Source organism: Zonotrichia leucophrys, chromosome 6, assembly GCF_028769735.1.
Source record: "Zonotrichia leucophrys gambelii isolate GWCS_2022_RI chromosome 6, RI_Zleu_2.0, whole genome shotgun sequence".
In the NCBI taxonomy this organism is placed as follows: domain Eukaryota; kingdom Metazoa; phylum Chordata; class Aves; order Passeriformes; family Passerellidae; genus Zonotrichia; species Zonotrichia leucophrys.
This window is the reverse complement of record NC_088176.1, coordinates 11,739,242-11,765,872: the sequence shown is the minus strand read 5'-3', so window position 1 is coordinate 11,765,872 and position 26,631 is coordinate 11,739,242. Positions and strand designations below refer to the sequence as shown.

At 40.1% G+C, this 26,631-nt stretch overlaps 3 protein-coding genes across 8 annotated transcripts in view; 1 reads left to right on the top strand and 2 right to left on the bottom strand.

Annotated features, from left to right (window-relative positions):
- The window catches only part of COL17A1 (collagen type XVII alpha 1 chain), a 56,307-nt gene extending 46,329 nt beyond the window's left edge, over nucleotides 1-9,978 (bottom strand). The window contains exon 1 of the mRNA XM_064716425.1: nucleotides 9,830-9,978. The gene's annotated coding sequence lies outside the window, so the exon portion shown is untranslated. The remainder of the gene's footprint in view (nucleotides 1-9,829) is intronic.
- A 1,048-nt stretch (nucleotides 9,979-11,026) lies between these two features.
- On the top strand, nucleotides 11,027-15,866 carry SFR1 (SWI5 dependent homologous recombination repair protein 1). Of its 4 annotated transcripts, none has more exons than XM_064717072.1 (5): nucleotides 11,027-11,228; nucleotides 12,837-12,952; nucleotides 13,024-13,102; nucleotides 14,052-14,438; nucleotides 14,559-15,866. In XM_064717072.1, the coding sequence occupies exons 4-5, from the start codon at nucleotides 14,055-14,057 to the stop codon at nucleotides 14,748-14,750; spliced, it is 576 nt and encodes a 191-aa protein (XP_064573142.1). In that variant the 5' UTR covers nucleotides 11,027-11,228; nucleotides 12,837-12,952; nucleotides 13,024-13,102; nucleotides 14,052-14,054; the 3' UTR covers nucleotides 14,751-15,866. The 4 variants fall into 4 exon arrangements, with proteins under 4 accessions (XP_064573142.1, XP_064573138.1, XP_064573141.1 ...); XM_064717068.1 differs by lacking the exon at nucleotides 13,024-13,102 and adding an exon at nucleotides 11,353-11,438 and having other exon boundaries at nucleotides 11,037-11,228; XM_064717071.1 differs by having other exon boundaries at nucleotides 11,037-11,438.
- A 6-nt stretch (nucleotides 15,867-15,872) lies between these two features.
- The window catches only part of CFAP43 (cilia and flagella associated protein 43), a 43,359-nt gene continuing 32,600 nt past the window's right edge, over nucleotides 15,873-26,631 (bottom strand). For 2 of the 3 annotated variants that reach the window (XM_064717066.1, XM_064717067.1), the window contains 12 exons: nucleotides 26,284-26,409; nucleotides 25,618-25,737; nucleotides 25,430-25,537; nucleotides 24,144-24,230; nucleotides 23,749-23,837; nucleotides 23,179-23,380; nucleotides 22,306-22,418; nucleotides 21,682-21,838; nucleotides 20,680-20,844; nucleotides 18,675-18,755; nucleotides 17,613-17,766; nucleotides 15,876-16,968 (listed from right to left, as the gene is read on the bottom strand). In XM_064717066.1, coding sequence (XP_064573136.1) covers nucleotides 16,811-16,968; nucleotides 17,613-17,766; nucleotides 18,675-18,755; nucleotides 20,680-20,844; nucleotides 21,682-21,838; nucleotides 22,306-22,418; nucleotides 23,179-23,380; nucleotides 23,749-23,837; nucleotides 24,144-24,230; nucleotides 25,430-25,537; nucleotides 25,618-25,737; nucleotides 26,284-26,409 — 1,560 coding nt within the window. In that variant the 3' untranslated portion in view covers nucleotides 15,876-16,810. Of the gene's footprint in view, nucleotides 16,969-17,612; nucleotides 17,767-18,674; nucleotides 18,756-20,679; nucleotides 20,845-21,681; nucleotides 21,839-22,305; nucleotides 22,419-23,178; nucleotides 23,381-23,748; nucleotides 23,838-24,143; nucleotides 24,231-25,429; nucleotides 25,538-25,617; nucleotides 25,738-26,283; nucleotides 26,410-26,631 lie in introns of all 3 variants that reach the window. The other variant, XM_064717065.1, reaches the window with a different exon arrangement.

The following is a 26,631-nucleotide window of genomic DNA, read 5'->3' as shown; positions in this document are numbered from 1 at the left end:
CTCATTTTACAAACCAGCTTTTCTCCAGTACCAAGAAGGTATTTAAAATCAAAAGTATAAGGATGAAAGATGGCATGATGGCAAACACACTGTGTTCCAGTTGCTCAGCTGGAAGGGCAGAACCCTGGTGAAAAAGGAAGCTTTCCTTTCCAGGACTCGATCACTGACTTCAGACTAGCAGATTATTTTTTCTAAATAGTTCTGAAGAAAACATTTGGAAGTGAACACTCAAAACTTGGATCCAAGCTATTTAAGTTGCCTCCACTTCCAGTTTCTGGCAGGTTTTCTGACTTGGCTCTGAACCTTTTGACTGTGCCCATCTCTATTTTCATGTCTCTGCTTGAAAAATCCTGTTTCTTATCCAAAGCACTAAAGTACTGCCTTTTCCAAAAGCCAGGTCTGTTGTTTGTCACTTCTTCTCAGCAAGATGACTGGCTGGAAACTTAGTTGTTACTCAAACTTTTCATTTCACAGCCATTCAGATTCTCATTAATTTGCTTCCATCAGAAATTTGTCTTGTGAGACCTGTGATAACACACAGCTTTTTCTTATTAAAATCAAGGCATTCTGGGCTCATCCTCACTCCATATGTTGTGTATTTCAGACATTCCTGCTGGCATGGAGCCTTTTGGGTATTTTTATTGTTATCACAGGGTTGCCAGATGCATGGTATGGTGGCTGCTTTCCTTACCCAGTGCCTGCAAAGGTGCTTTTTGGATTCTAATTTAATAATATCCATGATTAAAGTAGTCAGCTGAAGGCTTTGTAACTACAACACCTAAAGGTGTTTTTAGTTTTCAGCATAAATTAAAGAGTTCAGAACAAAATATTTACACCTCCTCCCCAAATATTAAAATTAGTATTAAGAAATCATTCTGTTAGGCACAACAGCAATATAAAACTAATGGATAAAACACAGTATAGGTGGTGATCTCAAGTACCCTCACTAACAAGTGGCTGTATTTTTTGGAGTTCAGTACACTGACTTCACTGAAGCCATTTCATTTTGAAAGATGAGGCCAAATAAGCACTGATCCACTGTTCCCACTTCAGTCAGAACAGCATTTGTCTAAGCCTACAAAGAAGAACACTCAGTCTTATACATTTACTTTGAGGATACATGTGAAATTTTAAGCACATAAAATCACACAATAGTGGAAGTTAAGGATGAAAAGGCCTTCAATTAGGTTTCTTGTCCATCTCTCTGTCCAAAGCCTACCTCCACGTTAATTATTCCTCACAAATTGTTATTTAAAACACTTTTAAAACTTTCCATGAGGTTTCAGAGCCTCCTGATGTGATCTGCTCTGTACCTCTCATACTTGCTGTCAGAAAATGTCTTGAAGTTCCAAACAAGTATCTTGAGCCAACAATCACTTCCTTTCTTCCCTTTTCAGTGTAACTCATCTCCTTTCTTGCTGTCACCTTTTATGTATTTGAATGCTGCTGTCACATATGCCATGAGAGATTTCAACACCAAACTAAGATTCTCCTGTTCCTGCAGCTTTCCTCAGACATCGTTTCCCAGACCTCCCACCATTGGGAGCTACCTCCAGCCTTCACAGGGAGTACCCATGAAAGCTACACACATTTTAAGTACTGATCTGAACTGGGGACTTAATTTTTAGTGTTGCCCAAGGCTGTCAAACACATGCTGGTCTGGCTCAATTGGATGACATTTCAGTTAATTACTGTTTTGATGATAAATCTGGCAGTTTTGCAAATGACTAAAATTGTAACTGCAGGTAAAAATTACCCTATTTTGCTAATGAAGGACAAGCAGTGCCAAACTGTTGTGCACCATATCTACCTGACCAGCAGGCAGTGTGTAACTTGTTAACAGTGTTTAATACTTGTAAGGTATTTCCTTAAGAGGGTAGGCATGAACAGGGTGTATTGGACACTGGTGTTCCTAAAATGTCTGGAACCAAATTCATCTGCTAATGAACAGCCATGCCCAATACCTACTGCACAGTGAGACACTGACACACACACATATCCTCATCCACGAGGAGGTTCAATCCCCTCCATCTGAGTACCCAAAAGCAGCACAACAGCATCTGTGGCAGCTGACACATGCCAAGTGTATGCAATCAAGCAAAACATAAAGAAATCAACAAGCCAATACATGTGCATAAAATATTATAATGAAAACTCAGGCAGACAGAGACCAAGTGGGAATAAGATGGAATGGAAACAGAGACTAAGCAACTGCCAGAGTCAAGAGCAATTAGGTCACAGGTGGGAGGGCACTGAACCATGGCTGGGCTGGTGTTAAAGGGGCTGTAAGAATTACATGCTCCTACTTCTGTTCTGTTTACTTAACTGTAGCTATTTCCAGTGTCAGCAGAATCCTCCAGCTTTTCCTAAAACTAATGCATAGTGTTTGCACAATGAATGAGCAACAAAGCAGTAAAAAAAGACCAGCATCTAGAACCAATAGAAGTCAAGTGCAATTAGAAATCTATAGTTCCCAACACAAAAACAACTTAGTAATAAGCAAATGTATGATCTAACACAAGACAACTGCTTGTTATGCATTGTGTGAATGTGCAATATTCATAGAATATGTCTGTGTCAAGTATTCAGGAACTGTCAGGGACAAATGCAAACAGTATTTTAAAGAATTAAGAAGAATACACTAACAGTGTTCCTTCAATGAATTTTTTTAAAACTTTACTTAGGATCTCCATTTTGTAAAATCAGTGGAAAAACACACTCAACATTCCTTTGTGGAATATATCCTAAAGATACTCTGAACACACACCCATCATTTCATGAAAACCTTCCTGATCTGGTAACCACCCCTTGGGATTCCTCCACCTAAGCTGATGAATTCACACTTTAATTACCTACAGCACCAGTTTGAACATGGCTGTGGGACATAATTGTAAAGGGAATCTTGGAGTACAGCTGCATTAATTCTAGTAATGGCTTTAACAGACCAAAACACTGAAGAAGGCTGCATCTCCTACACAGCTGCTTCCCAGAAAAAAGCACTTGAGCATTGGATCTTACCTCACTTTACTTTTCTTTCTTCTGCCCAGATTATGCAGATGAACAAAATTCTTACAAATTAATTAAACAAAATTAGTTGTTGATATAAAATCATCAATTCCCATGAAATCACCTAAGCTAAAGATGAAACTGGCCCATGTGGTTTTGCCATTTAAAAATAAATGCAGCAATAATTAACAGCTGCAATAGAGCTTGTCATGGTAACCTCAGAGTGTGAGGTTTGATCCTCCACATCTGGATGGTAAATTGCTATTTCTCCATCATACCTGTGGGGATGGTTCTCACACATAGATTAACTTAATAAAATAAATACTTCTTTGTAAGGAATATGCATGAGCCACATCTTCTTAATTTTGTTCTTCCTCCCTGGTATTGCTCCCATCCTCCTGGTAACACACCCAAGTTATAAAAGTGCATCACTGAATGACTTCACCTCTCTGGCCTGCTCCTGAGGCTTGGCAACATGCATGGCAATCAATCTTTGGTGGACTAGAATTTTTATTAAAAGGAAAACTTATTGATTATTTAGCTTCTTGAGGTTCTTTCAGCCTCTCCACTGCCAGGTAGACTCTTCAGAGTGCTGTACCTCAGGTTGGCTATCTGGTGTCAAAAATCAGACCACAGGTTTGACTGTGAAAAATCTACAATAAAGAAACTGGCAGAGCTGATGGAGATCTGGCTGCAGCACTGAGCAGAAAGGGTAATTTCTTCATTTACAGTTTTCCTGCCAGCATAAGCTTGCAGCATCTCTCTCAGTGTTGGCTTTTGAGATGTATTTGTACTTCTTGCCTGCAAGATGCACCCATGTTTATCTGAGAAGCTGGATACAGGTAAGGAGCACCATTTATTTGTACTAAATGGAACCTGAAACTCCTTGAGAAGGTAAAACACCAAGATCTTTCAGTAACAGATACTGGCACAAACATTCTCTCTGGGGAAGAGATCCTCCTCTGTTGTCATCTTACTGCAGAGACCCCATACTGCTGTCTCCTTATCACAAAAGTTTCATACTTGCTTGGTATTTCTTATGGGCAGCTTCTCAGAGCCCTGACTCTCTCGTCCTCACAAAGCAGCCAAGTGACTCCAGTTACCCCCTCAACCAGCCAAACCCACTCTTTTATAGCATCTTCGTCTCACTGGTTACAGCTGTGGCCTGTTAAAGTCAGGCCTGTTCCTAATCTTTGATAACTGGCTCAGCTGCAACTCCTTAGGGGAAAGATTACTTTCTACACTATCTGTATTTTTTTATATCCTATCCCTCTACACTGCTCTCATTGTACTTTCTCAGCTCTATCTATTGCCCTTTGTTTGTTTGTTTTTGCTTTGTTTTTCCTGTTGTGTTGTTAAACAGATCTTTTGAAAATCAGCAGTAACAGCTAGGCACATTAACTGGTTAGGCAAAGCAGAAGTAGCTCTTGCATTGTGGTGGTATTTGGGAGAAAACCTTAGGACTAGGAAGTGTTAAGCCAGAGAGTTTCACAGCTTCTAGGCTTGATTTTACATAGTTAGAATCCTGCTTTAAGGAAAAAAAGTCTGACCCAGAATTCCTCAGTGAGATGGAAAAGAAGCATGTCACCAAACAGAGCAAACTGTAGGGAGGAGATGATGATATCCATGATTAATCTTTGCACCCACATGTCACACATGATTAAGTAGTGTACACCCATATGTGCACTGTTGATCCTAGAAAAATGAATCCCACATAAGACTTCCTATCCAGACATAATGTGAACAGCTTCAAGACTATCCATGCCCAGTCTCACAGTCTCAAGAACAGGCAGGATGTACACCATGTCAAATTTAAGAGTGGCCTATCTGCTCATCTAAATCCTGAGGAGCCTTTCAAGAGAAAACTTGTCAGTGCATACCCATGTGCTGAGTTACCACCATGCATTTAACAGTGATGAAATTGCTTATTCTGGCATATCTTACCCATGAAATGCTTGTAATTAACTCAAGGAAAAAATGCACTGAATTTAAAGCATCAAAACCAGAATAACTCTTTCAGCTGTGAATGAACTGCAAGATTTCTCATTTCAGGAGTGTCATATAATATGGTGTGGCATGGCTGTCACCAAAGAGGCTGGTGACAAAGAGAGCTTGTTCAGTGTCTGTTGATGTGTGTGGTGGAGGTCACTGCAGCCAGGACACAGACTTGAAGTTACCTGGATTACTGAAGGGAAAACTTGCCATCAGTTAAAGCAGGTGGCATTCCCTAGCTTGGTTCACTCAGCATCAGGTCAGTTAAGACAAATGCTCTTCACCCAAAATACAGGTGTGTTCATGTGTTGAGAGGGAGACTGGTGGCTGTCCCACACAGTGTCAAACACACTCGTGAGGCAGCTGCAATTCCAGTGTCCTCAGCACCACATGAAATAACATCATTAGCTGACTCCACATGCTACACACACTTTCACCAAAGCTCCATCAGGACAGCACATTCTGCTTCCCTTCAGGTCAGCAGGAACTTTCTCAATGACTGCAAATGTCACAAGGGCTAAGCTGCCTTTCCACAGGAAGACAACACAACAGTAGAAATAATATAACAGTAGTCACTTGAACCCACAGAGGTTGTAAGAAAATATTACACACTCATCAGTAAAGCTTTCTGTATACTTTCTGCACACTTCTGTGTAGAGAAAGAGACTTAAAACACAGTTATTTCAGATAGGGATATTAACTGAATTTGCACTGAAATTGCTTTGAAAAGCAATACAGGTCATAAATACTGAAAAATTTCTTTTTTAAAAGCCATTACTAGCATGAACAGTGTATTTCACTCAAGTAAAAGGCAGAAGTCAAAGAAGCTTCCCTGCCCATTTTACTTGCTAAAGGAAATGGCACTGAAGACAATTATGCTGTCTTCCCTTTAGCTGAGTATTTTGGGAGAAGGGGTGATAGAAAGAGTATTTATTGAGTTCCTATTGGTTTTGAGTATCTTAAATATTTTGAATTTTAAGAATTTGCCTCAACGTTTACATTAAGAAGTGACAGTTTCATACCTGTTCACAAATTTTGATGAACTTCCAGCCTCACAATTCTGAGGCAGCTGTCCTTAGACATGTGATGTGGTTTGCATAAATATTCCATAGACATATCCCCCATCTCACGGCAATCAAGCACACTTGAAACATTACATTGATCATTAACTGTATGGCAACCAGGGGAGAGCTTTAAGCCAGCTCTCACTCACTTGTGAGCCTGATTTGCCACAAAAGGTGGTGGTAGAGCCCAATAACTCTGCCACATGGAAATCTCAGTCCTCTAGATATGACTTGATTCTCAGCAGTGTAAGAGATGGAAAACTGCCATGAGCACTTTAATATTTCATCCTCAGGAAAAGACTTCTAAAATTTTACTTTATAAGGCTTTCTCTAGCCTCAGGTAAATGATCTAATTCATTTCCAGGGAGGAAGTGTATTTTTAAACCTTGCCTGCTGATGCTGCAGTTGTGTAGGGTGTGCTCAGTAGAATGGTTATTCTAAAACAAAAAAATAACCAGTGGTGCTGCTGAGGTGATGATGAACATTAGTCACTCATGTCTGCACTCAGAGCAACAGGGAAACCCCCAGAAGCTCAGGAAATAGGAGAAGTCTCCATCTCTGCTTACACACTCACTGGATGACTTGTTTGGTACACCAGTTTAACCCACTGGGTCCCACCGAGGCCTCCAAACTACAGGTAGCTGCTCAGAGCAGCTTGTCTGCACTTGCAAATAAAGCACGTTCACTTTTTCAGCTTCACCAATTCCAGCAGTACTGATACATGTGAGCAACCCAAGAGTTATGTGCACACAGCACAGAGTGAGCTCTTACAGCAGGTATGTGAGAAAATGAAACAACTCCTCAAGCTCCGCTACAATTCAAATACTTTTAACACAAAAATGTACTCAGACCATCAGAGATGGCAAAAGCTGTACTGGGGACTAGTTTGGGCAAGGGCTTAGATTCAAAAGGCTTGAATTTTCTTAAAATAATGATCAACCAGTTCTCCAGCAAAGACAAGAACATTGACATCTGTTTACTGTTTCCTTCATCTCCTACATCTCATAAAGACTTCACACTGTAATCTTTGACTTGTTATGTCAGAGAAAATCCCACAGGCACAGAAATAAGAGACAATCATATGCTGACCCCTTTCATTAGCCCTGTGCCTCACCACTTGGTTACTCACACAGGCAGCAGTGAGAACTACACTGCTCATCTCACCTGGCTCCTACATTATCTTTGGTAATGGCAAATTGCAGTGCCCCTCAGCTACAATAAATCCAGGCAGTTCTTCTTTTCAAGACAGCTACCTCAAAAATTGCAAGCCACAGATGTAAAGCAGACAAGGCAAAAAAAAATTACTTTTGGTTTAGCTTATGCTGATGTCATTCTAGAGACTTCACTTTTAGTTACTGGGCATTTGCACCATTATGAGAGCAGAATCCATCTCCCAAGGACAGGTTTTGTTATAGTAAACTGGTTTTACTCCAGCTGGTCTATAAAGTCCTTCCCTTGGTATATTTACATGGCTATAAGCAAGTCAGAACATCTTTCAGAGATGTGAATTGCAGCCAGCAAAACACAGCCCTAGGCTGATGCAGAAGTGGGTAGGGTTTTAAAACTTTCTGCAGCAGTTAGTGGTTAGGCACATGAAAGCACCCCACCCTCCTGCCCCAGGCAAGAGGGAATATGCAGACAGTGCACAGTGTACCTCGTGCATCAGGATACATCACTTGGCTTTAAACAAGATCAACAGATTTCAGAAAATGAGAGAAGGGGTAACACATATGTGCCTTAAGACATGTTCACCAACATCCCAGATACTCAGTGGCAATGTTTAGGGGGAAAAGGCCTGGTTGTTGTGCCCAGCAAACAGTCAAATGGAAGTGTTGCAATGCTCCTGACACCCTGGAAGAGAAGGACCTATGAAGCACAAACTGGAGTTTCTAAACTCAAAGCCAGTATCCTTTACTATTACCTTCCATTTTGCCTTTGCTACTACAAATGATGCCCTCAGGGGAATTAAAACATGTCATTGTCCTGAGAACGCTGATATGTCAGCCCCAGTGCTCTCCTGCTACCACAGGGTAATTCTGAGGGTACATAGGTAATATCTTTACCTATGCAGCCAAACTGGTGTACACTTGGAAGAAAAAATAATCTGATCTCTAAAATGTCAACACAGAAATACCAAAGGAAATAAAACCAAGGAGCACATTTTCCTTTTGATTCCCTGGGGAAACTAATTTCTCTGAAGGGAAGTGGTATGTTCAGCAAATAGAGATCAATAATTTTATTGCCCAGTGCACAATTTCCTACATTTTTTTCAATTATTTCGCTTACCCCAAACTATTCTGTCACAAGAGGAATCAAAGAAATCAAACAATAGCATTACAGTGCTTAATAAAGACTGTATTGCAATGAATGTTCTACTGTGTGCACATACTGGTGATCTTAGCTGAACAGCATGAGAAACACTCTGCAGAGTGCCATAAACATGCCAGAATCAATGACACATGGATAATCTGTTTTCCTCAAGGGAAACAGATGAGCAGTTTTTGAGAGGAAGGTTTCAGTCTAACTCTGGTTTGCCAATTGAAGAAAACATAATATCCATCACTACTGTGTTTCTGCAATAGAAATACTGGATAGTGCCTGGTGGCACTCCAGTTCCCAGCTCTGTCAGGGGCTTCCAGCCAAGTGTTGGGTGAGCCATGTTTGTGCAGTACTGTGCAAACTCAGGTAAATTCAGAGGTAAATGGAGTAAATACAACTAAACACTACCAACCTGAACAAGACCTTTTCCTAGAGTCACTGCCCATCAGTGAATACTGATGACAATATTTCCTTTCCTCTACTCTAGATGTAGCACACTGAACTCACACACCCATGTGGCACCATTGCTCTGGATTCCAGTCCCAAACAATCTGTCATCTCACTGGGGTGGGGCATTCGGGCGTTGCTCTCATTAAGGGCAATGATAATGCACAGGATGACTTCTTCATGTGTTATGTTCCTGTAAAATCTTACTGCAATCTCACCTGGCAAATGATCTAAAATCTCAAACTTGCTGTTTTTCTTGTGCAACTCATCTGTTAGCATGTCTGTACAACAGAGCATGAGTAATTTAAAGTAGGGACCATCCTTGAGATTGAAGGAAATACCCTGTGAGCTTGGAGACATGCCACCACAAAGCTCCAGAGTATCTGAGATCCAGCCTTCTTGATAAATTTGCAGCAGAAGTTCTATTAGCACTTTTGCTGTTGTGCTCAGGAGTCCATTTTTAACATATTAAAAATTTAAAATATTTATTATATTAAATTAAAGGTTTAAAAAACTAAACTCAAAACCCAGAAAAGAGGCAGATTTAAAAAATGCTTCCAAACTGCCTCAACACTTGGGGTATTGTTCAACGGGGATTTTTTGGTAGATGGTTACAAAATATAGTACAACACCACATAAGGTAAATTCCCACACTTGCTACTGAAAATATTATTTCTAAATCAATTTCACTCACGGATAAAATCTTATACAAGGTGTAACCTTAAGGCCTCAAGTTCTCACATTTCCCAAAACAGCTTGTTGTAGATGGCCTTTGAATGCTTTGATACCTTTTACTGTAGGAAAGTAAAAGGTTGCTATCATCCCTGTCAAATCCTCTTTGAAGTGTGCGAATCTATGAAAACTCATTGTCAAAACCTCAGCAACTGCTAACGTGTTATCACACCTACAACACTCAATGCTTACTCACCTCAGCTCCAGACTCTCTCTGGTCTCAATAGAGATAGGAGTTACACAAGGTGAAGAGACAATAGTGTCCTCACCTGTAGCAGAGAGGAGGAACCAGGCAGGAAATCAATGCAGCCCTGACACACAAGCCAAGGGCACGATCCAGGCATGTGGGTGCCTGCACCCCACGTGCAGCTCTCAGCACGGCTGCGTGAGGCATCGAGGCACAGCTCGGGGCCGTTCGGCTGTGGGCAGTGCGGAGGAACCGCTGGGACACGACCCCTAAGGGCTGGCAGCTGTCATTGCTGTGGCTTCTTCAGCTCATCCTGTCGGTCCTGACAGCTACAGCTGAGAAACATTTTGTACAAATCAGTTTTGAGGAAATGCACATGGGGAAGCCAGGTGTGCAGCTGATGGAGACAGAAAGATTACCAATGACTTTGAGTGTTAGGGAGCTCTCTAATCCTGAACTGCACAGTGCAGCCACAGCTGGGATTGCTCCTTCTCACAGTCACAATCTCCCTGTTTCTCCAGTCAAATTTCTTAATTTTCTCTTATTTCCCACAACCATGACAGTGCTGCTCAGGTCACACATCTCCCAGTGAGTCCCTCAGTTACACTTTTTCCCCTTATGTGTGGAGAGTTCCTGCGATAAAGGCTTTTGCAGCTTGAGATGGAGAGCTGTGGTTCTCTTAGCTGTGAAAAAAGGCCTACTGTGCTATCCATGGGGAGGCAGAACCCCTCTCCCTGGCACAGGGACACATGCAGGGACATTGTCTTATCATCTTCAGCTAGGCCAGAGAAGGTTTAGGTTGCTCACTAGGAGAAATTTTTTCACAGAAATGGGGAGTGGAATTTGAAGACTGCCCAGGGAGGTCCTGGTCCACCCCAGAAAGCGTTTAAGACTGAACATGGCACTTGGTGTCATGGTCTAGTTGACATCGTAGACCTGGGTTATAGGCTGGATTCGATGATCTTAACTTTTCAGCCTAAATGATTCTGTGAGGCGACACCTGACCTCGGCCCAGACCCCAGCCATGAATGGCAAGCCCACGCTGGCCTAAGAGATAGCACCCCCTGGCATGCCCATATGGAAAAGGAAAGTCTACGAGGCCCAGGGGATGCTCCGCGTTTCCCACTCGCGGGATCGGCATCAGGACCAGGACCGGGACCGGGACAGGAACCACGATCTCCCTCAGGCTCTGCGCCCGCCCCTCAGCCCCACAGCGCCTCCCGCCGCGCGCAGGCGCGAACAGCCGGCGCCGCCCGGGCACGCGCAGTGCGCAGGCGCGGGGCCGCCCCGGCCCGGCCGCGGGAGGTTGAAGCGCTGAGGGGAGCGGGGGACGGAAGGGCGGTTCCGCCGCGTTCTTTCCCCTTTCTCCCCGGTCCTTTGGGGTTTGTGCTCCCCCAGGGGCCTCCCTTCGCTCCTCAGCCCTGCGGGTCGGTGCTGTGGCTGTGTTTTTGGGGTATAGCACCTCAGAACGAGCTCCACAGGTCTGTGGCCGTGCTTATGGATTCCCCAGGGTTCATCTTGCTTCTCTGCGGGTGGAAAACTAGCAGGGCAAAAGCTTGAGTGTTAATTGTATTGTGTTAATAGAGCCTTTTGTTGTTGAGACAGTAAAAGGAGTGAGTGCCTTTATATAACGTAGCTATTAGCAGGAAAACAGAGGACAGTTACAGACGTACCCAAAGTGCAAAAGTCAAGTAAGTATTGAAAAGCAAAATTGTCTTTTCCCCTTCTAACTCAAAATTTCTTTACTTGCTGGACAGAATTTTTTTGTGTGATGAACAGCATTACTGGTTGAGAATGCCAAGGATTCTTAGCCGAAGATACAGGAAAAGGATTTTAAGAGTGCAGGAGATCTGTGTGAATATGCTGCCAAGTAACAGTATTAGTAAACCAGCGGAAAAAGTATTAGTTATGGTCATTTAAAGACGAATTTGCATTAGAAAGTAAAGGCAGAGAATCGTGGGATTGTTTGGGGGTTTTAAAGCTATCTCTTAGGCTTAAAATTATTTTGCTCCTTGGAAAGACTCACAACATATTTGTCATATACAGTATGGATAAGAATGATGTTGCTTTTTCTAGGCTCTTCCTTACAAAAAGAAATAATAGTATTAAACTTTGATTATATTTAATGGATGCTGTGGGCTTCCTGTTTAATTGATAGATTGCTAAAATACCCAATTAACTAGACTCCTTACTAAGGTCTGGGTTTTTTTAATGGAGTACCATATGTTCAATTTTGAACAGCTGGGAAGGAATGTTGACTTCTAAGATAAATGAGGACCTCCATCCTTTGGTGTCAAGGCAGGAAGACCAGGGTTGCTGGGCTATTAAGGCTTTGGCATACTGAAGCTTTGGCAGTTTTCACCTGTGAAGAGGCAGCCCCTTGTGCCAGCCCTCTGTTGCCTAGTTTTGGTTTTCAGGATTTTATTCTTGAGAGGCTTCTGTCTCAAAGCGTGTAATTGCAATTTGCAGGTGAGTGGAGGTATAGCTGTTGACTTTCCAGCTGCATTCTGGTCATTAGTAGGTGGTTCACAATTGCTAAATGAAATTAAACATTGCCAAATTGATTTGAAGCTGGTTCATGCTGGGAGGTGTGACTTAACCATTTTAATTAAGGTGCCTTTCTGAGTGAGCTTGGGATGTTTCCTGTTAATCAAAACTTCCACTTGTGTGAGTAATTACTTTTTTAAGCAGCACCCCCAGAAGGCTCAAATGAGACTGGATTGTTTTCAGAGACCTGGAAACCCAATTATATTGTTCTATAGAAAAGATTAATTGTTTATTTTTGTGGACAACAAAAACCTTCCTGGCTCCACAGAGCTTTAGGAGTGAGGGGAAAAATAATATATTAAATGGATAGTAAAGGATTTTATGGCAGTTAGTTATGGCAGGTAAAGAAAAGCTGATCACAAAACAAGATGCTACTTAGCACATGAAACAGTTGTGTAACTTATGCAGATGTCCTTTTTGAACATGCCAGTTAGAAAATAAGCCTTAGAATTTTATATTAGAGCTTTTTACTCGTTTCTGCAGCCAAGGGCTCATTATAATCAGGTGACAATGACACCATAATTCATCCTGTCATTTAACAGAGACAGCTATTCATTTCGAGATGGAAGAGTCAGTGCTGGCTAAATTGCCATCTTTGTGCAGTACTCCAAAGGATTCTGGGGCACCACCTGCCCAGGGGACCAGTTCAGGGAAACAGGTATGAAAACTTCCTACTTTTCCAATAATATGATTGTTCACAGTAACAGGAATGCTTGTGAAATCATGCAGGAGTCAGAAGTCACCGAGATGCTGCTTGCTGGAGGGCTAGAGACAGGCACCTTCTACCTGTAGCTAGGAGGCTGTGCAGGTAAGGAAGGTGCCTGGGGTACTTTGCTGTGAAAATGCAGATGTTTGCTGTGAATACAAAGTGATGGAGCAACATAACCCAATGTCTTACTAATAAATTTAAATATTATATAGGGTGTGTGATGGATTTTTTTGCTTCTTTCTTTTAACCTGTCATCTTCAGTTTTCTCAAATCCCAATTTTCTGGGTTGCTGTGCATGCAGGATGACTTTCTGTGACTTCTGCCTGAGTGGAACAAAGTACAATGCTTTCAGTTTGTATCTTCTCCATAGTGCTGAGCTCTGCTTTGGTCTTATCCTGGGGTCTGAAATGGTGATACTGTCACACTCAGCACCCAGATCTATGCAGGACAGGCCTGGTTTGAAAGTATTCCGTAACTAATCCCTCACTCCTGTATTTTAGTGCATTTCTATAAATAAAAATGTTAGACACAGATGATAAAAAATAGTTATTTTGAAGAACAAAAAATCTTTTCAGATGGTTGTGAAGTCTCTCGAAGCATGAACAGGTCGAAACTATACAGGTATTTCTAGTATGTTCTAGAATACAGAACATACCTCCATTAAACCCCTATCTCCATTAAACTAGAGGGGAAATCGATAGCATATTTCAACTTGGCTAATTTTATTCTATATTTCTTTTACACAAACACTAGATGAGTAAGTTTACCTCACTAGAATACAGGATTTTGTCCAAGAAAATGTGGAGCCACACCTTTCCATATCTTGCAGCTGTGTGTGCAAATAGATGTGAGAGGAAGAAGTTGACTTTGTTCAAGTTTTTGAAGGCTGTACAGAGAATTGGGAAGTCTGGCTTTACAATGATAGTTAAACATATTACACATTCTATGTAAATAATAATGATTGCTAAACAGTTATTTGAGATTTGATGAAAATTTAAGAATATTCTGACCACCTGGGTTTTCTGGGTTTATTTATTTTGTTTTTTAGCAAATGAGTGCAGCTCTGAGGGAACGATTAAGGAAAACAAGACGTTCATTTAATGCCAATTTTACAGTGGCAAAGCGGCTCAAAATAGACACAGAAGAAAAAGACACTGCTGGTGCTGCCACTGAGTGCTTGCCAGAGACAAGGGCAGACTGTTCCAGGTTACAAGATGGTTCTGAAAGCCTGGAAGGAAATGGCACTGGACATACATGTTTCAAAAGTCCCTCACAGGAGAGTGATCCCTGTGGATCAGCAGAGAATTCAGATGTGCTGCAAGTTGATGTTGGTCAGCAAGAGTCCCTTGAAGAGAAAGTAAAGCTGGAGAAACAAGTGCAGGAGAAGGAAGAGCTGCTGCGTAGGCTCAAAATGGTGAAGATGTACAGATCCAAGGTGAGGCAATACTCACTGGTGTTTTACTGTGCTGCGTGTGTATTGTCTCAGGTGAAGGCATTTTATAAGAATATCTGCTGTCAGCAGATGATGACTCTTTTTTGTGTGTCCCAATTTCAGAACAACCTGTGTGAGCTGCAGGCTTTGATAGTGAAGTGGAGGAGCAGCACCCAGCTGATGCTGTATGAGCTGCAGTCGGCCTTTTCTGCAGATGGCAAGAAAGTGAGTCTCACTCAGCTCATCGACACCTTTGGGTTAGAAGACCAGTTACTGCACTACAGCAGAACAGAAGAAGATTTTGTAGATGCATAATCTACAGCTGCAGAGCTTTCTTTGCACAGACACAAAAGCAGAAAAGATTAAATAAATTCTGATTGTGTCAGAAGTGTTGGTCAGACAATGGACTTTATGCTTTGAGGTTAGGAGGTTTTCTCCAGAGATACATGTAAAGCTGTGTGCATACATACAGTAGGCACTGTAAAAGGCATTACTTAATGGAAAAAAATCAAACTGGTGATGTTTTGGAGAATCTGGCTTAATGACTTGGTCAGTGAATTTTTATTTAATAAAGTCATAATTTAACAGGTAGAAAGAAGTAATTTTTTTTATTAGTCTCTGCATGGTTACTTGTATTGAAATAACTCAAATTGTCAATTCTGTTGATGTTCAGCTGGGGAAGAGTGCAGTTTGTTTACAGATACACCCATTTTACACGTCTTCCTGGTGCTAATGACAGCATTTTGTGAGTTAAGTGAAGATAACTGATTTTCATGATGGTAATATTCCAGAGCTGAGATAAAGCTAGTGAAAACATCTTAACTCCTACTGAGGAAAATGTGTCATAATGCAGTTGCTTTCAGGTTCTGGTCCAGACAGTCTCTGCAGAGCTGCTGTCTCATAAGCATTCTGCCACAGCCTGAGGTAATAGAAGGGAAGGCAAGAAAATTGAAACCAGCTTTCTATTCTACTACATCTAGAGCCAAGGTGTTTCCTCTCTTCAAATAAATAAGAAAAACAAGGCCTTGTTTAATGGGATTGCTTCAAATACAGCATCGTAAAGCTGAATAAATCTTTACAATTCCATTTATTCTCCAACAAATGCCTTTTTTGAAAGTTGTTTTTATTTAACTTGAAATTGCTTATTTTTTCATCATGGTACCTTTTGTTTTTTATTTTCCCTAAAATCACTGCTTCTCAAGTGTAGCAATACATAAATCTTAATGACTATACAACTCTCCCTGCTAGGAATCTTGTTTTCTTATTGGTTATACCCTGCCTTTTTTGTTTGCAGGTGCTATATCCTGTTACCTTAATAAGGGAGTAATTTCTTAGCTCAAGAGAAAGAAAATCAAAGATCATACAGAGCCTTTTAACCATTGGTCAGGCTCATTAGACTTCAGCCTGTACTTACAATTTGCTCTTAAGAATACTGACTCTTGCTGTCCAGAGAGAATTAATGCAGAATAGCCTTTATTGCAAATCACATTTTGAGTATTAAAATACTATTTCTCTACCATTTTAGGCATGTGCAAAAAGATGATGGTGCCTGGTGCAGGGGCCAGTTCTCTTCCCTGAAGTTGGAATGATGCTGCTTCTTTTTCAGCAGAAGACAAAAGGTCTTGTAGTGAGATGTAATTAGAATCCTTACAAATCCCAGGTAGAGATGGCAAAGCGAAAAACCAGATGTACAGGATCACAACTGACATAGCAGAATTTTAAGCTAAGGCATCAAAGCTATTTGTTGCTCTCACAATGAAATGGGTTAAGATGTTATGTGACTTTATGAAAGGAGAAGGATTGACCACACCATGGAGCAGGGAAATAAAAAGCAGGGACAATGCCTGAGATTGGGCTCCAGCAGTCGGTAACTTTATATCACAGGTCCTTTATTTTTCTTAGCTGTCGTAGAAGGAGCTGGCAGGAAAATACTCTGGACCTCAGTGTAGAAGGGTGGGAGATGCCAGCAACTATTTCAGGAGGCCAGATGCTTCCAAACCTGGTTTTCCTGTGATTCTGCCCGTGGCAGCAGCCACAGTTCCTGCTGGTTGTGGGTGATTATCCCACAGTAAGGCACAGCTGCCTTTGGGATGGGGCCAGCTTGCACACATGGTTCTTTTCTATAATGACCTATATGGTTTATATAATAAAACCAGTAGAAATAAATCTCATCAACTGAAATATAATGAGGTTAAGACCAGGTGTAAAAAAATACAAATCAGACACCTATGCATCTTTTAGATGGAAGTTATTTAAAGGAATTACGGAAGAAACAATTTGTGGAAAGAAAAGTTCAGGGAGAAGAATAAGCTATCAAAATTCTTTTCCCTTAGATAAGACCATGGTATTATTCATCTGTTATTCACCTCTGATTTTTAAACAATATTGAGTGTTCCTGGATTCCAACTTTCAAGTTTTGACTGAAGAAGTGCAAGCTGCTTTTCCTGTTCCTTTATAAGGTTCCGTAGATATTTCTGCTTCACAATCTCTCGGTAACGCTGCCTTGTGGTCTTCTCAGAAATATCCCGTGTGTCTGCAGAAAACAAAGTGTTAGTGTTAGCCTGTGCTCATAGGGGATGTGTGGTCTCTATGGGACCTGTCCTGGGGTTATTCCAATTTCTGTATAAAATAGGCAAGCATTTTGAAAAAAGGCTCACAGTTGGGCTTAAAAGCCTTTATAGTACTGAATAAAGCAAAATATTTCAAAAAGGCACCGGACATGCTTTCTTCAGCTTCTACAAGTACCCACTGTCTTGAAAATCTGTAACTGTTTTCCACTAGTGGAAAGATTTCTGTAAGTTTTCCTAATAGTGAATACTATTCTTAGCTCTACATTACTTTCTCCGTTCTCTTGGAAGGGTGGAAAGAAGCCCATTGAACAGCTCTCAGAAAAAAATGAAATAATTTGCCTAATGAAATCATTAATGACTGTAACATTTTGACTTGAACATTTCCAGGAATTCAGCTAGCTTTGGTTACAAGAGCCACAAGAGTCTCCAGGTAACTCTTCAGTAACCATGGTAGGTGTTGGCAGGAAGGACTCTGCTCACTGTGCACATACAGTAACAAACAGGCATTCCCTGCCCCTCAGCTGATGGTGGAGAACAGCACTGCCCAGCCTTGCAGTTATTTTCTGAATGTTCTTTGCCTGTGCCTTAAGTGCCTCACTGGACTCACCAGCTGCCTCGAAGATGTGCATCCTTTCTGACACAGAGACCAGCATTTCCTTCAGCTGCAGGCTGAGCTCGTAGTTCTCCTGCTCTTTCAGACAGATGCACTTCTTCAGCTCTCTGACTTTTTTCTGATGGTTTTTCACATTCTTCTTGTGCAACTGTCCATTTTGAGATGAATAAAGCAAATATATGAGGTCATAGAAAAACTGTTCAGACACATTTATAATTATAAAAAGTTATAATTTTAAGCACTGTGTTGTACCTTAATAAACTCTAGTGTATGTTGAATTGACTAGTAGCACATGATAGGATTTACTTTGGAAAGTGTCTTTCACATATGGTATCTCAGTTTATGGAGTTCTAATTTAAGGAGCAGCCAAGGAATAAAGAGGTATATGTCAGGAAGAAAGAGATATTAAAGATAAAACTTGAAAGGCAAAGGGAGAAAAGGAAGTCAATGGAATCGGTGAGTTAAGGACATGCTCTGAGCTGCTGAAGCTGATGGATGGGCTGTAAAGGGACAAGATAAATTCTGAAGCTCTAAGAGGAAGAGGAAGCTGATGCCAATTAGCACAACTTGGAGAAAAATCCAGTGAAATCACTTAAAAAAAAGGACAATCATAATTTGAATGATGAAATACATGAAGCAGCCTGCAGATCAGATTGTTGTGTCTCCTATTTTGAATACAAAGGGGAGGGATACTTTGAACAGGCTGGTGCTCCTGGAGAGAAACATTAAACACTGAAGATGGAAAGAATGCTTCATTAGGAATGGAGAAATGACTTATAGGCAGTGCTGTGTAAGAAATGATTAGCACATCTGCATTTAGGGTAGGAAAGTATTTAATTCCAGCAAGAAGCAAGAGCAGAGCAAGAAGCAAGAAGCTAGGCTTCATCTCGGCAGCAATCCATGTGTGATGAGTGCTTCCAAACACTAGAGACCTGCTGCTGTAGACAGCACAGCTCAAGTTGAGGAAACAATTGAAAGCCAAATGGACAAATACATGATATATCTATATTTATATATCTATGTGTCTCTCAGATGTGGTGGTTCCCTTGGATTTACCTTATCCATGACGCTGAGGCTCTGCTCCATCCCTGCTAGCTGCTGAGCAGTGTGGGTGTCATAGTTATGCACAGTTAGGAACTGAAAAAATAAAACCAGAAAGAAATGATCTTATGCCTGTTCATTCACAACAATTCCACCCTTCTATGAAGAAAATCATACCATGTGGAACTCAAAACACTGGAATTCTGCAGTGGTAAAGCTTACTAGTGATCATAAATGGACCTTGTAAAGATATGCTTGGATGCTGTGGGAGTACCTAGACTGTGCAGCTGTTAAAAAGGATGTTATCTATTATATATTTGTAATGGAAACAAGGGCCAAGCAAGTATGCTGAGGCTGTCAGAAACCCTAAGGCATGCTTTTGCTTGTAATCTAAGCTAACATAGCTGGAGGCAGTCTGTCTTTAGGCTACAGAGGAAAATTATTATTTTCTGTCTAGTGGCTTCCTAATCATTCTTACTTCTTTTATTGTTCTATCTGCATAGTAACTGACATATCAGAATTTATTGATTTTTTTCTTTGAGCACTCTGCTACTAAAATACCTCTTTATCAAATGACAAATGGTAAACCACATAATGTTTTATGGATCTATAACAGGCAGTAGACAGGTTTCTGTAGATGTAGATTCATCCTTCCAGAGTACTGTCCCACCAAAGTGACAGGGAGAATCCTGTGGACTGTTCTAGTTACAGGAGGAGAAACAGGAAAGACCCAGAAGGGGCTCCTTGCCTACAGGATTAAACTTCTTTCACTCACTGCTTCATTAACAGCCCTTATTCCAAATGGTCTCAAGTCCTTGCTCACATTTTCATAAGCCATTTTTCTTTCCATTCCTGTTGTTGGGGTATCTGTTACCTTGTCTTTCCCACTAACCCCATATTTCTAATCCAAAAGTGACCTAAGTCAATTCCCTCAGGGCATTCAAATTCTGATTAAGCTGGTAAATGCCTTTACTATGGGCAGTTTAACTCTCTGAAGGGCAAGAGCTCTGCACATCAGTTTAATGAATAGACTTAATGGCAACACTGGTGATAAACTTGCCACAAGAATTTTTCAATGCACTGTCACAACACCTCTTTGGAAAGCTGTTCTGGTGATTTGTGTTAGTTATGAAAGTCCTGTGGCTGTGATTCAGAACATGCATTTTGCAGAGCAGCAATACAAATGAAGATTAAGCAAAACATATGTTTTGAATTTTCTTCTAATCCTTTGGTTGAATTGCAATATCCTTACCTGCTGTCCAACACTTTCCTTTTCCTCTGTGCTTTACAGCTGTCCCCACTGCTGTATCTTCAGCCTACCTATCCTTCAACATCCCTTACTCCAAACCTTTATGCCACCCACATCATCAGCATATCACTGTAAGATTTCCCTACAGTTTTCAACGTCCCATACTGCAATACCCCCAGGCATTCCCTACAACCTTCCTTCTCCCAGTGGTATCCTTGGCCGTGTCCCACAACCTTTACCTGTTTCTGCTGCCTGCCAGCTGGGCTTGTAGGAAGCTGTGTAGGTGCTGACATGCTGGCGGCCGCCCCTCCTGGCTCCCGGCTCTGCCGCTGGGCCAGCGAATGGCAGCGAGAGGGTGGGACCCGCTGAGGCTCCCCCAGGAACCTCCGGCTCCGAGCAGAGCAAAGCTAAAAAATGTCTGTGCCATACCAGCTGGGGGCACCTCAGACTTCCACTTACAAAGGACTGCTCGATTTAAGAGATCTGTTCCTTGTGGCTGCAAAATTCTGGTTCCTTATTCAAGACCAATTTTGAAACACTGAGTTAGGACTAATTTTGCCTTAATTTAACACTGTAACATCCCAAAGAATTTCATCACTGCTCAATCTCATGAGTAAGACTTCCATTTGAAAGCTGAATTGTTGACCTATTAGGAATCATGTTTCTCTGGTAATAAGAGATTTATGAGGTACAAATATAAATGATCTTTCTTATAGGTATAGGCAGCATAATTTTCTACAGTTGAAATATAAATCAGAAAAAGCAACTCACTAGCTGGCAATCTTTTGAAATAGGTAGGATTACAATATCCCGAGCCTTCTCTTTCAGATCTTGTATCTGCATTTTCATTTTCTTGTGTTCCCATTCCAGCTGTATTATCCCTTTGGAGAAGTCCTTAAATTCTACCATGGCATTAATTTTTTTTTCTCCTTGAGCCTAAAAAAATAGATCAATCTTAATTAACACACAACAGATTATGGAATAATTGTTTGCAACAAGATGGGCAAGTTTCCAAAGTCATAATTTTAGTCAATTAAACATGCTATACTGCAAGCCTCTTTCCAGACTTTGCTCCAGATGGTTATCTTTTAAGGAAGTTCTTTCTCTTTTATGTTCTGTGTCACAGCCTTAGATCATAGAAATAGATGAAGAAAATGACAACTGACCTCTCACCCCATCGATCTATCTTACATAAGAATGGAAAGGCATTTTAGGTCTACAAAATACAAGCTTGCTCTGTTTAAGGTATTTTGCATATGTTACTGAAGGCTTTGTGCAGTAGCAGTAAAAGACAATTTTTGTACAGCTAGAATGCCTTAAAAAAGAACATTTCATGAGGGTATGAAAAACTATTTTAAGTATCATCACCAATTTTACCTTACATAAGAAACTGAATTTTTAAATTTAATGTGAGCCACTATTTGAATGCTTCTTAACATGGCTGTAAGTTTGCCTCAAGGGAATTTTTGGACTGGTGCCCATGATATTAGCATTTTCTAGTTACAATGTATGTGTGTGATGGTGTGTCCAAAGCCTGTCACCATTTCATTGACCTGAACTGTATTGATCAAACATCAAGAAAGCAGTCTGCACTGCAATCTCTACATCATGAGAACAGACAGAGAATGCTTAACAGCTTCTACATTACAATTGAGCCTGCTGGTGTGTTGTAATGAATTGAAACTAGATGTCAGACTGGAGAAAAAGCTGAGCCCCTGAAGGACAATACATTTGTTTAGGAAGCTTAAATCTCCTCCAGATAATGTAAATTACCGCAACAGTGCGATTCAGTTCCTCAACAACGCTCCTATCAATGAGAACAGCATCACTGTACTCTGGGATCCGAGTACCATCCAATTCCACCTGTCCTTGTTTTAGCAAAAACTGGACAATCAAATTCTGCTGAAGCTTCATCTTCTCCTCCTTCAGCCTAAGATGGCAAAAAACAAAAACAGTGTTTAGTGATTTCAACAGGATTACAGAAATCCTCCCATGATTCTCAATGTTTATATTTATTACTGGCAGGTGGTATGTTCATGTAGGGCTTACTCTTTTCCAGACTCTGTCTTCTGTTTGCTGCTGAAGTGACTACAAAATCTGGAACTTATGGTGTATATATACACTTAAAGTTTTCAAGCACTGGATTCAGTTTAACATACACTAGCAATGTTCTGGGGAAAACGTCATTACTGAAATGAAATCTTAATATCAATTGGAAAGAAAACAGAAGAGATTTCCAGCCAGAGCCCATTTTCCTTTATATTTTACTTTGGAATTTATGAAACCTAGATAAAAGAGTGCAGGAGAACAGAAGTGAATGATTTTGTTTGTAACTTTTGGTTCTGTGTTAGTGGAGCATTAAAGATCAGCTGAACATAGGAAAAGATAAAAAATTACCAAGTGAGTTCTTGGAAAGCTTTCTCCAATTCTGACTTCATCTTATCATTTTCCTCTGTTCTTCTATGGAGACAGCCCTGCATCTCTGCTAGTGCTAGGGTCTTCCATTTCACCTAGGCAAGCAACATTGTGACATTCCCAACCTTTTCAACTTTGTCAGTATGTCAGGGCAAGCTTCTTTGAGGACAGAAAAGCCAAGTTCTTAAGAAGATATCTTTATATATAAATATGCAGCCCAGTATTTTGAGAATCTCAGTACAGCATATAAGACATAAAGGTTAAGCCTTATACTATGCTCAGGAAATTATTTGTTCATATATGAATATTCATGTGGAGGGAAATAATATTTTCTTCTCTTTTGGTCAAATTTCATGTATATCTGTCTCTGGATAATTCAGATTTATTCATTCATGCTTTTATAATTAACAAATACATCTCCAGAACCATCTTTTGTTAAGTCTAGAAAAATATCAGAATGCATTGGTGCAAGTGTAGAATGCTTATGGGAGAGGATGACTTCAACAGATAAAGGGAATCTAATACCTTATAGGGGTTTTTTTGTATGGATAGAGAAAAGGAAAATGATGGGTTTTAATTTTAATGAAACCATATCAAGGTGACAATCATTCTGATCAAATCCATCCATATTAATAGGCTAATTTTTCCTCTGAAGAACTACAGCTAGAACTAGAGAATAGGTTCACCTGTTATTCTGAATTGAATGTAGCCAGAACAAACTTTCAAAGGCCAAGGGAGTATATGTACCCTGCATTGTTATTTCACCACTAGCTTGACTCTACATGAGAACTCCACTAAAATTTAAGACTCAAAAATATCAAGAAGTATATGGGCAAAATAAAGAATTTTACATACCAGCTCCTCGCTCTCCATTTTATTTCTTCTAGCTAGACAAAACCGTTCCCACGTAGACCGGTCTAAGCCACTAGGCATGTGCTCAGGTCTATCCAGTTCATCCATGGCTTTCATTAAAAGGGAAACTGCACCTTGGTAATCCTCAGGTGATCCCTTCACATAGGGGTTAGCTGTGTCAAGGAGGATTTCTGTGTCTGGGATCCTACAGCACACACAGCACAGACAGGATGTACTTTGTATTTTCTGTTGCATCGCAGAAGGTCACAAATAACTAAGAATGTTTCATACTCTCAATCTCTTGCAAAAAGCAAACAGATAAGACTATACCAAACAATAATATTGTCTTGGAACCTGATGATTGCTTAGATTGCATTTAAAATAGATTTTGTGGAATAAATAAGGAAATGTATATTCAAAATAGCAATTTTTAGTGTGATTAGAAATTAGCTATTGTCAACTATTCCATAAAAAGCAGGCAATAAAATTTAGACTATTAGAATAAATAGTATTCTCATTCTTGACTCACAAGGAAGATTAGTATTTAAATAATGGAATCAGAGGGGATCTTACTCTGGTCGATGTTTGTAAAGTTGTAGAAGCTCCTCAAAGAGACTGCCAGGTGTATGAGCAAACTGCTTTATAAAACCATGTTCCAGGTTCTGGGGGTGAGGAAGAAAGCTTTTTTGTTACCACAATATTATTTTTTAAAAAAGCATCAACTTGCCCATATCTTAGAAATAGTGGATGCAGTGCTTTTGCAAGTGCTCCCAAACATCACAGGAATCTGCACTATTTCATAAACTCTTCTATGCACACAGTGTCCTTTACTGCCTAATTTCATTGATCAGTGAATTGGCCAGAACTCTTGCTTACAGAGCAGTACATTCTTCTCATTATGAAGGTATAACATTAACTTTTAATGAAACTCTGAATTCTGAAACTCCTTGTGTTTTCAAAAGTCTCACCTTCTCTTCATGTAATGCCTCTTTATAGGGGCCTGTGCAAGCCTCAACAGCCTGTTTTGCAGCCAGGATTTTTCTTGCACCCTTGACCTGTAGTAAAACCGAGAGATTTCAGGAATGAAAAAGGCAGCAGAAGCAGAGAATGGCTATTCACATACAGTGATGAAGCTCACACTTTCTTATTTCTAGAGATAACCTTGTGAGTTATTTTAAGTAACCATACAGTGCCTTCTTCAGTGGTCACTTACAGGTACTGCTAGAAGATGAAGTGCTGTAAAATTAAACTTACTGCTGCTTAAGAATGTAACACATTTCAAAAGAAATGCTTACAAGCCTTTTGAAACATTGAATGTAACTATGTATGTTGATACCCATCGCTTTTTTTCTATAGCGATTTCTCTTTACTTTCATGTCATCTCAGGTAAGACCAGTCAAAAAATCCCAAATGTTGTTCAGTGGAGAGTTCTTAACTTTAGAATGCAATTTCCCCATTGTCATGGCAGAGTTCTGCTATGTATAAGGATACTAAAGTCATGTTTTATAGAGGCTGTTAAATTCTAATGCTCTGGTGGGGAGACAGTTCTGTTGTATGACAAACTTGTTGTTGTGACAGTTTTTGACAGTTTCCATGGACCAAAAGTTGTACCAATGAGGCCATTTAGAAAATGAGGGGAAAAAAATTTGAAAATTGTAAGCTGGTATACACTTGGCCTCAGATGGCTTTAAAATTAGTCCAGCCAATTCAGTGGTGGGGGCTAGCTGCCCGTTGGGAATCCCTCCCTGCAGCTCACAATGGGCTGCTGGCAGCTCCAAACACACACAGGCTGAGCAGGAGAGCTGACATGTGGAGACAGCTGTATATTTATTGTCTGAGGACTCATGAACAGCTCCATGAAGTCAAAGTGGGCAAATGGGATAATATTGTCCCAAAAGCCAGAAGCAACCTGCAGACTACCACAGTAAGAGACTTGCATTGAAACCTAGACCTACTTCTGTGCTTTCAGCTTGATACCAGGTAGAAAAGAATATTCTTTATAGCAAACAAATAGCAGCATGCCCTTCTGAATGTATGAAGTTTTACCAAAGATGAACTGAGCTGAGAACCTATCAAGAAAACCAGAAGTATTTATAATGTATGTCACCTGTACAAATTGAAAAAAAAAAAAGACTGTAACTTGTCAGAAAGTCCTTTATGGCAAGATTTTGGTTTGGAAAGAGCAGACTTCACATGAAACTGTACTTTAAACATTACATTACTCCCAACAACAGCATTCCAAATGATAACATACTTTTTCTTTCTTCTTTTTCATAAGGAATTTATGAAGTCCAGCTTCTCTGGTGTCCAACTCTTCATCCAACAGTAAAGTGTAAATGAGATTGATTATTTTGAGTTCTTCCTGTGAAATGATTGTAATAAAAAAGTTAAAAATTCTGCTGCACAGAGGTACAGATGAAAAATTAATGCTTTTTGCAATACCTGGTAGATGACCATCTGTGATTTCAGTTTCTTTACAGAGAGTTTGCGGACAAGCTCATCAAAATTTTGTGTTGTTTCCTTGATGGAAGCTTCAATTTTTTTCCATTCATTTCTCAGAAACTGGGGAAGGGAAGGACAAGAGCACCAATATTACATCTGGAGGAACAAGTAACTTCTTATGTCTCTCTCAATATATATCTATATACATGAGATGATGGAGAATGTACAATATAGAAATGTATAATTCAGCCAAAAGGCCACAGAAATTACTTGTTTGGAAAGAGAGTTCTGCCAGGCTACAAAGTTATGTTGTTCAAATACCACTTTGAAGAATAAATAAATTTTATTATTTTTGTATGGCATCAGCAACTCTGGGAATGAACCTGAAAAACACATTTTAGAAATACTGGTACATTTGTGAAGGAAAGTTACCTTCTCAGGATATCACATCTTTTACAGGTTTTTGCCCATAGTAATTGTTATAAGTGGAGACTGCCTGATTCTGAGGTAGGATTTATTTAATATGCCATATGCTCTTTGATGATCATTTATTCCTAGTTTATCCTATTTATTAGCATTCATTTTTAGAAGTTGCTTCTAAGAAAGACTGGAAGCTTTGGTCATGAGCACTGTGAATAAACCCATCTTTTCCTCATTTTAATTTACCTGTCTATAATCTTCTTTTTCTTCATTCAATTCATTGACTTTTTTTTCATATTCTTCAAATACTTTCTTTTCTTCTTCAGTCCAAAGATCCTCAGGTTTGGATAAAAAATCAGGTGGAGGAATATCCTGGAAGTATTGAAGAATAACATGTTTAAAAAGCAATATTAAGTCTACATCAGCACACTAAGAAACTACAGCATGCACTAAATTTAACAAAAGGTATTTCTTAGTAAGGTACAAGTCTTAAGTCAAAGTAACATATATATTCTGTTGCTTTGGTCTGTTACTTGCACCAGTAATTTTAGTGTATCTATATTGTCTATATATCATACATATATGCAGACTCAC

What these genes read in the sequence shown, in the direction of transcription:
- SFR1 (XM_064717069.1), top strand. Translation starts at nt 12,857, where the DNA reads ATGGAAGAGTCAGTGCTGGCTAAATTGCCATCTTTGTGCAGTACTCCA. An exon ending in GGACCAGTTCAGGGAAACAG is followed by an intron (nt 12,953 to 14,051) that starts GTATGAAAACTT and finishes TTTGTTTTTTAG; the next exon opens with CAAATGAGTGCAGCTCTGAG. An exon ending in TGAAGATGTACAGATCCAAG is followed by an intron (nt 14,439 to 14,558) that starts GTGAGGCAATAC and finishes TCCCAATTTCAG; the next exon opens with AACAACCTGTGTGAGCTGCA.